Genomic DNA, 10,169 nt, shown 5'->3' on the forward strand with positions numbered 1-10,169 from the left:
TCCGGGCGTTGGAACTTGGATTCGAAAGATAGTCGAAATCTGAAGTTCGCTCGTTCAGATTATACGACAGCGCGTGTCTCCGTGGCGTCCCTTCGGGTGGGAAAATGAAACGGCAACACGGATTACCCTCTCGAACGTCTTCAGGCGGATACCCATGTAATGGCGGCGTGACCATGGTCACCGTGGTAGCTAAAGCACTCGAGTAGGGTACAGGGGAAAGAGTGGTAACGCTGGGTGTTGGGGCGTCGTCGCCAGACAGCTGGGGAATCCCTTCAGGCGGTGGTTGTTCCATGTCGAGATTCAGGTCAGGTAAGTATATAAGGTAAGTATAGATAGATATATCTAGGTATAGAATGAGTACTAATAATTGAGCATGCACAGTGATTGGCGGCGAGGTCGGCACCGGAAGCTCAGGTAAGTCCTGCAGAGCTGTAAAGGATGCAAAGAGTCGCGCTTGGGATCCTCGTTCCGGTATCACTAATTTATTACTCAAACACTCTAAGTTCGTAAAACAATATTAGGCACTACTGCTAAGTCTAATTATCTCGGGAGGCGAGTTAATGTTAGTAAATAAAAGGGCAATGTCTCTCCACGAAATCCCTATCACCACTGTCTTATCAAAACGTTAAGGTAACTATCTAGGCACAGATACTAGGCAATGTCTCTACTGAAATCTCTAGTTCTCCACAAAGTTCACAATAAGTATTATAATTGAGGTCCCAAGAATAATGATACGGGATATCACTTACCATTCGAAGGCTAACGTCTCTGGTTGCCGAAATCGGTACGTGAACACAACACTTAATTTATGGAATTCTTTTCAGATGCTGAGGAAGTTAAGACCCCCTTCAGCTAGGTATGAGTAGTTTAAGCACTTTGTTTTAGGAATTCTTTTTATAATGCTGTAGGTCTTATACCCACAGTGTATAGGTAAGTTTGTTTAACACTGACTCTACTATCAACCAATACTGTCAGGTAAGTGAGCTCAAATAAACACCTAGTATCGAATGACACATATATTAGGTAAATACAAGATTCTCTAGAGGCGGTTTCGACCGAACAACGATTTCCTGATGAGGAAGGATGTTGTAAAGGGATTCAAATTACCCCAATATAACCAGACGACGTAATTTAAAGTGTATCGCGACAGTACAGTGAATTCTAGGTATGTTATGAAAATCTGGAATAAAGTTATCGAATTCTTCGGATGTGTGTCAGTCTCCACCGTATTCGTAAATGAGCTCTCGAGCCCAGTCAGGGCGGCCTTTTTATATCCACCCAAGGTAGCTAGGCCCGGTCTGATTGGTGGAAACTTCTCCGGCCCTTAACTCCGGTTTCCGGTAATGGATAACATGAAATCGGTATCAAACGAAGCGGCTTAAAATTCTGCGTCGTCTGGTATATGGTTTGTTAGTAGAATTCGTGGTATTTCCCGAGAAAACCGGGAAACCCGCGACACGTTGTCGTCGTACCTCATCATCCCGTGTTGCACTTATCATTAGGTTGNTTGAGGATCCAGAGGTTCCAAACTGGGGAGGAAGTACCGAATCTGCCCTGGGAAAAAACTCTCAGAGATCAATATACCGTCCGAGACGGGTTGGTATGGTATACGGGTGACGAGGATGACGAATTACGCCTGGTGGTCCCTATTGAGTATTGGAGACAAGTGATACATCAATATCACGATAGTCCAGAGGCGGAACACCCGGGCCGTGACGAGACTATCCGACAGATAGCTGCTCTATATTATTGGCCAGCCCTGAGAAAGCAAATAAAAACCTATATTAGACATTGTCTTATTTGCGCTTCGACAAAACATGGAGGAGCGTGGCAAGAGCGGGCCCCATTGAGACCACGACCCCCAAAAAGACCGTGGCAAGTTGTAAGTGTGGATGTGATGGGGCCGTACGAGAAAACAGCCAAAGGAAATAGGTATCTCCTAGTCCTAGTGTATGTTCTAAATGGACCGAAGCCATACCTATCCCGAAAATGACACCCAGAATTCTGATCAACTTCGGTGAACAAATATTTAAGCGATGGGGGTATCCCGAAATGTTGATCAGCGATAATGGTCCTACTTTTAGGAGTAACTTATGGAGAAGATATCTTCAACAGAAATATATCACTCAGTATTTTTCCCCGGCTTACCATCAGCGGGCCAATCCGGTGGAGCGGAGAAATCAGGAGTTGAAAAAACTCCTCCGGATTGGCTGTCAGCGTACAGAAGAGAACCGATGGGACGAATATGTAGAACAAGCCCTAGCGACATTGAGGAATCGGGTCAACTCGGCCACCGGAGTAAGTCCCAGCGTAGCGCTATTGGGGGCGCTCCTAACACAGCCTGGCGAATGGAGGCATCCTGAAGTCCGAAGACCGATTCGAAACGACCCATTACAACGAGAAGAACGATTGCGACAAATTCCTAGAAGACAAGAACTTTTTAATCAAGAAGAATACCCTAGAGACAACAGACCAAAAATCCAATTTCGAGTAGGCGACAAGGTGTTAACTCGTAATCCAGTGGGCGTACGATCACCGTTGGGACCGCCCTGGATTGGTCCCTACACTATTGTTAGAATTTGTGGATTAAACGTATACGAAGTCAATCGTATTACGTCTCAAGTCTTACTACACGTTGATGATTTGAGGCCCTGGCCCGGACGGCCGCAAGTAGAAGAAGAGGTGGAGGACCCGATGCATCTTCGGAGGAATGAGCCTGTAGTAGAACGAGTAATGAGTCCAACTGAAGAGGAATCCGGGGGTAGTACGTCAGATTCTGATACTGATGAGGAGTTGGATAGCTGTGCCTACCCAGATTCAGACCCGGACAATCCTCCCGTAAGACGGAAAAACGAAATTCCCCTGCGAGGAGTAGTGCGAAAGGCGCCTTCCCCACAACCCGGACCCTCGGGGATACACCGGCAACCCTTACCCAACCAGCGATCAAGAGACGACCTAGACGACCATGGTAGTTCCCGGGAGGAAGTTACGACTGGTGATGAAGCAAGGGAGGAGGCTGATATTCGGCAGGATGGAGGAGTTGTTCCAGAACTGTATCTAACAAGGAAAGTATGTTCCCCTCCTCCAAATCCTGTCATTAATACTGGCCCCCTTGTTTCAGATACTCACCGACGTAAAACTAACCTGAGAGAAGATGGAGACCTGCCTGGATATGACCGGGTGACCATGGAAGATGTCGATGAGGAAGGATTTCCCAAGAAACCCACGACAGCTGTGCCGGTCGTGGGATTATACCCATAAAATGTATTATAATTATTAGAATGTAAGAGACTCCTTGGTGGTACATAAACTAGCACCCGTCGTCTACAAAGGGGGGTGGTGACGCGGTCGCGAGGCTGCCGCGGTGTTGGAAAAAATTGTAAACCGAGAAGGTAAGAAAAATTAGTTTTGTTAAAGCAAAGGGGTTAGAAACGGCCCGGATTGGCTAAAACGCCATTTGGGGGCGTGGCTTGAGAAGTTGGTTCTGAATAAAAATGTGCGACGCGGTGGCGTCAGCAGCAGACATTTCGCAGTCTAGGGAAGTGCTGTTGGTCATTTTTTCGATCTTTTCCAGAAAGAAAAGTCACAATTAGTATTCTGTTGAGTCAGGGATCCTGAAGGAACCTGTAAATAAAAACCTAAGAGTTAAAAATTTTTATAGATACTTACTTACCTGTGGGGTATCGTAGTTAGCAGTAAAGTAGAGACTATCCCGTGTGGTTTCGTCAACGATTGTGGAAATATCGCGATCGGTACAGCCTAGGAGTCTCCATATCGTTCCTGAAAAAGGAAAATTATAGTGTATAAGTACATTTCTTTTGACAATATACGTGTCTGGTGTGATTTAGTGTTTGCTTTCACGTCCTCTGATTGTAACGATACCATCAGTGTCGTTCTTGGTAATAATCCAGGTACCTGAAAAATAAAGAATTCGATTAATCTTGCCTTGAACTAGAGGTTAGAAAGCTAAAGACCTATAATTAAGTAAATTTGAGAGTAATCTTTTTTCCTTGTCAAAGTGATAAACAAAAATACAGAACCTAAAAACTTGCTTAAACTAAAGTGCATAGAAGGCAGGACCGGACTTCCAGGTGATCCGGAAAGCAGACTTTAGCCCAGTGGGTAAGTGAAAGACAATCTTGTGAGGGGTATACTGAACTGATAGCCATAAAGACTATTGAGACTTGAATCAAAAAGTAGAGTGGTTGAGATTAAATAAACTATTGTGTTGTTCGGGAAAGGTAGAGGTCATTATTAGTAAATTGAGACTTAGAAGGAAGCCTTAAATAAAATTTTTAGTTAAAGACCAGTAGCTTCACGAATTTTGAGTTATTGATATAGGAAACACTTGTCATTGGTTAACTGTATTGTTGAACTGTATAATCATTGTAAATAAGAATGACGTCAAGAGAGAAGCCCGTTGCTTGTGCGCTGCGGCCGGAACACATTAGGGAAGAAGATCGACTGAGCGAATCACTGACTTCCACAGAATCATTGGAAGGGGCTTTTCAAGTTCCTGCTGAACCCGAGACGGAAGAAGTGATCCTACCATACCGGAATTTAGGAGGGATGCGTCCCGGGGTTACTGTTCCGGGCCCTGGAACCATAGAACGAAGCAATATTTACCTGGACAATGAAGCCAGAGGGTCTGTCGGCCCCTTAGGCTCATGCGCAATGGCAGGCGCAGCGATAAGGGAGCGCGAACTAGAACACCCCCGCTCTTTTATACGGTCTGGTCCCGTAGAGCTAGGCTCCGCCCACCGCTGTCTCGGAGTGACGTCACGGTGACATCCCCCCGGCCGAAGATTCTGGCACCAGGTCTTGTCCTGGCTTTATTGAATAAAATCAACCTGTAAATTACATTTCTAAATAAATACAGTCTAATTAAAAAAACGAAATCAAATATCCTACCTATATAAAAATGTTAAAGTAAAAGTTATTCAAATGGCTATATACACATAAGTGAAACAACAAAGTTAAATAAGAACGTAGTAAATGTCTATGTACAAGAATTTACCAAGTCACGGGTGGCTGGAGACCGCTTGGTCCTGGCCCATCGGGCGACTCGGGTTCGATTAGGCTGGTTGGCTGCGGCACGACCGTTCCCTCTGGGGAACCGTTTCGGGGTGGTGTGACGCTAGCGCGTGGCTCGTGCTGGCGTGGTGAGGGCGACCGTACTATCATCCGGGACCTTCGACGTATCGGGCGGCGATCGTTGCTCGGGCGCTGCGTACTGCTTGGCCGCCACACACGCGTTGGGTACGTNACGAGAAATTAGTTTTGTTAAAGCCAAGGGGTTAGAAACGGCCCGGATTGGCTGAAACGCCATTTGGGGGCGTGGCTTGAGAGGTTGGCTCTGGATAAAAATGTGCGACGCGGTGGCGTCGGGAGCAGACATTTCGCAGTCTAGGGAAGTGCTGTTGGTCATTTTTTCGATCTTTTCCAGTAAGAAAAGTAACGATTAGTATTCAGTTGAGTCAGGGGTCCTGAAGGAACCTGTAAATAAAAATATAAGAGTTAAAAATTTTTATAAATACTTACTTACCTGTGGGGTATCGTAGTTAGCAGTAAAGTTGAGACTATCCTGTGTGGTTTCGTCAACGATTGTGGAAATATCGCGATCGGTACAGCCTAGGAGTCTCCATATCGTTCCTGAAAAAGGAAAATTATAGTGTATAAGTACATTTTTTTTGACAATATACGTGTCTGGTGTGATTTAGTGTTTGCTTTCACGTCCTCTGATTGTAGCGATACCATCAGTGTCGTTCTTAGTAGTAATCAAGGTACCTGAAAATTAAAGAATTCGATTAATCTTGCCTTGAACTAGAGGTTAGAAAGCTAAAGACATATAATTAAGTAAATTTGAGAGTGATCCTTTTTCTTTGTCAAAGTGATAAACAAAAATACAGAACCTAAAAACTTGTTTAAACTAAAGTGCATAGAAGGCAGGACCGGACTTCCAGGTGATCCGGAAAGCAGACTTTAGCTCAGTGGGTAAGTGAAAGACAATCTTGTGAGAGATAACTGAACTGAAAACAATAAAGACTATTGAGACTTTGAATCAAAAAGTAGAGTGGTTGAGATTAAATAAACTATTGTGTTGTTCGGGAAAAGTAGAGGTCATTATTAGTAAATTGAGACTTAGAAGGAAGCCTTGCATAATATTTCATTGAAAGACCAGTAGCTTCACGAATTTCGAGTTATTGATCTAGGGAATACTTGTCATTGTTAACCGTATTGTTGAACTGTATAAACATTGTAAATAAAGAATGACGTCAAGAGAGAAGCCCGTTGCTTGCGCGCTGCGGCCGGAAAACATTAGGGAAGAAGATCGACTGAGCGAATCACTGACTTCCACAGAATCATTGGAAGGGGCTTTTCAAGTTCCTGCTGAACCCGAGACGGAAGAAGTGATCGTCCCATACCGGAATTTAGGCGGGATGCGTCCCGGGGTTACTGTTCCGGACCCTGGAACCATAGAACGAAGCAATATTTACCTGGACAATGAAGCCAGAGGGTCTGTCGGCCCCTTAGGCGCATGCGCAATGGCAGGCGCAGCGATAAGGGAGCGCGAACTAGAACACCCCCGCTCTTTTATACGGTCAGGTCCCGTAGAGCTAGGCTCCGCCCACCGCTGTCTCGGAGTGACGTCACGGTGACAGGCAGTCTCAGAATCGGAGCTCGGTCGACGGGCGCTTCCCGCCAAATTGAGAAAAACCGTTACAATTCTGCGCAACGTGATTGGCTCCCGCGCAGGAATAACGGTTTCGTTACGTCATCGAGCATATAAAAAGGCCCTGAAAAAAAGGGAACAACATTCATTCCGCGCTGACCACAACCCCGTGAGGTTGTGCATCGTAACTTAGCTTTCTACGAAAGTTCGGACTCGTAAGTTCGAACTGAGCTACTTTGCCGTGAGCAATTTAAATTGATTTAAGCATTTTTGCATCGCATTAAACCCCGTGTGGTTTTTCGCATGTAATTGNCTTCGGCTTCAGAGTTAGAAACATTATGGAATTTATTATTTATAGCTTCGATTGCTGCCTGGACATCTCGCGCTGGAGTGTCGTCCTGGGCGTTGGAACTTGGATTCGAAAGATAGTCGAAATCTGAAGTTCGCTCGTTCAGATTATACGAAAGCGCGCTCCAGCCACTGTATCATCAAAAAATCACATCGCATCTCAGATCTCAGATCTCCGATCAAAACTTCACCACAATCAGACCTCGATACCAAGCAGTCACGCGCTACCATAGCGTCGCAACTCAACTCAAACCGACACGCGCTTCATCAACAACGCATTCATCGAACAATTTTAAAAATAATTCGAAAACTCCAACTCAAACGAAAATTCCAAGTTACTGCCATCCGCATCACAAACAAACAAAATTATTGGTTTTATTTCTACATTAGAAATAAGTATCCAGTGTTTACCCAGTGCTTACCTAGACGTTCCACCACCGCCGAAGCAGAGGTTCCACCGCTACAGAAGTAGAGGCCATAATTGTTTAAAAAAAAATAAAATAAAATAAAACAAAACAAAAGAAAATAAAACAAAACAAAATAAAACAAAACAAAATAAAATAAAACAAAACAAAATAAAATAAAAAAACAAAATAAAATAAAATAAAATAAAACAAAACAAACGGAATAACATCAAAAAATTCCATTTCGCCGAGCTCGATCAAAGCAAAACGAGTACACCCCCGCTCTTTTATAGGGTCTGGTCCCGTAGAGCTAGGCTCCGCCCACCGCTGTCTCGGAGTGACGTCACGGCGACATCCCCCCGGCCGAAGTCTCGCACCAGGTCTTGTCTTGGCTTTATTGAATAAAATCAACCTGTAAATTACATCTCTAAATAAATACAGCTTAATTAAGAAAACGAAATCAGATATCCTACCTATATATATAGAAATGTTAAAGTAAAAGTTATTCAAACAACTATATACACATAAGTGAAACAACAATGTTAAATAGGAACGTAGTAAATGTCTATGTACAGAATTTTAACAAGTCGCGGATGGCTGGAGACCGCTTGGTCCTGGCACATTGCGTGGCTCGGGTTCGATTAGGCCGCTGGGCTGCGGCACTGCCGTTCCCTCCGGGGAACTGCTTCGGGGTGGTACGCCGCTAGCGCGCGGCTCGTGCTGGCGTAGCGAGGGCGACCGTACTATCATCCGGGACCTTCGACGTATCGGGCGGCTATCGTTGCTCGGGCGATGCGTGCTGCTTGGCCGCCACACGCGTGTTGGGTACGTCGTGGCTGATTTTTCCGGGGGCCTTGTCGCTGGTGGGGTCCGGTCTGGTTCTGGTACGGGCGGAACGGCTTCCTCCGCGTCGTTCGGCGTTATGGTTGGAGGTTCCTCGTCTGCTGGTGCCCTCACGGCCGCCGGCTCGACTGGCTCTTCTGGGTCACCCTGGTCGTCGGCCGCGACTTCGTTCCGCGGCGGTGGTGTGGAGCGAATGTCGTCGATATGTATTAGCTGTGCGTTGTCGTTCTGGTCTACGACATACACACCGTCTCCAAGCACCTCCATCACTCGGTGAGGCCCTGACCATTTCGGGGCGAACGGTGGATTGCCAGGTCGCATACGGGTGAGGAGAAGGTCGCCGACTTGGTAGCGTCTAGAAGCCTCACGCGGCTCGAGACATAATTGCCTTTGGTAAACTTCTTGGCGTCGTTTGGGCCGTGCGATACGTTCGTTGTGTGGTTCGACTAGAGGCCTGACTTCGACGGGCATGGTCCATTCTCCGGGGCGTCTTATAGGTTGGCCGAACATCAGGACGGCCGGCGAGGTACCGGTAGCGGCGTTGGTGCGGCAGTGTAGGGCGAATAGGGCGTTTGGCAGAGCTTCTGGCCATCGGTGCGGCTGTTCGATTACCAAAGCGCGGATCGTCTTCATCAGCTCTTGTATACGTCGCTCTACCGGGTTGGCCCGCTGATGGTAAATAGGAGACGTATACCCCTGGATATGGTGCTGTTCGAGATAATTTGTCCAGCGGGCGGCTAGGTATGGCCGGGCGGCGTCGGTGACAATACAGGCAGGGTAGCCGTATCTCGTGAATGTTTCTTCCAGGAATTGGACGATTTCTTGGGCTTGGGTCGTAGGTATGGGCTTTAATTCTACCCACTTCGTGAAGGTGTCGGTGAGGACGGCGGCATATCTGGCGTGTCGTGGGGCTTCCTCGTAGGGGCCTAGAACGTCTAGGCTCACCGTGTGCCATGGCTCGGGCGGCGTCCTAGGTCGCAGTGGAGCTTTGGATTGCGGCGGCCCCGCTTTGACAGCGGCACAAATTGCACAGCTCTTCACCCACTCGGCAACATTTCGGGGTAGTTTCGGCCACCAGAACTTCTGCTGTATGGCGGTTTGGGTTTCATCCCACCCGGGATGAGCGGCGTGTGGCCCGTCGTGGTATTCTTCCAGAAGCCGGCGACGCAGCGTCCTCGGCACATAGAGCAGGAGTTGTTGCGGGGTTCGTTTCCATATACAGTCATCCACGAGAGCGTACTCTTCTCTAATGCGTCGCTCGTCGGCGTCGGCGGGCTCCTCCCGAGCCAACCTCTGAAGACGTGCCTTGTCTTGCTGGCAGCTGTCGTCTTCACGCTGTGCCGCGGCGATTTCTTCATACAGGGTCCTCTCTTGGATTTGGTTAAGTAAGGGATGTTGGTTTTCGTCTTCGGTGGGCTGGTCTTCCTCCATGGCATGCTCTGGGTTGCGCGAAAGATAGTCGGGAAGCTCATTCCGGGTACCAGGGACATGGACGACTTCAAATTGGTACCCTTGTAGCATGAGGGCCCACCGGGTTAATTAGGCCCGTTCGTCTTGGTACTTCCTCAGCCATAGCAGCGAGCGGTTGTCAGTATACAGGGTGTATCTAAATAACACCGAAAAAATTCAAGGGGCGATTCTCCGATGAAAATTAATAGGGGTCTTTGGTATAAAATTTTTTGAAAAAAACCCTTCCCTGAAAAGTTACGCCCCTCCTAAAATTACAAAAAAAAATTGTTTTTCTTTTTTATCTTCCACGTACATCAAGCTAAAGAAACCAAACTTGGTGAACATTATCTGTCAATAAAACTACACTTTTTGAATTTTTTTCAACCCTGAACTATTTTTGTAAGGGGTTGAAATAATCAACCCCTATGACATTTTTTCTTATAATTTTTTTT

At 46.6% G+C, this 10,169-nt stretch overlaps 1 protein-coding gene across 1 annotated transcript; it reads right to left on the reverse strand.

Moving 5' to 3' along the window:
* Positions 1 to 8,004: 8,004 nt before the first annotated feature.
* Positions 8,005 to 9,789, reverse strand: LOC111692611 (uncharacterized protein K02A2.6-like). Its single transcript, XM_023456676.1, has one exon. It carries the CDS (start codon positions 9,787 to 9,789, stop codon positions 8,005 to 8,007), a length of 1,785 nt encoding a protein of 594 aa, XP_023312444.1.
* Positions 9,790 to 10,169: the final 380 nt, after the last annotated feature.

Source organism: Anoplophora glabripennis, unplaced genomic scaffold, assembly GCF_000390285.2.
Source record: "Anoplophora glabripennis isolate ALB-LARVAE unplaced genomic scaffold, Agla_2.0 scaffold2199, whole genome shotgun sequence".
Taxonomy (NCBI): Eukaryota; Metazoa; Arthropoda; class Insecta; order Coleoptera; family Cerambycidae; genus Anoplophora; species Anoplophora glabripennis.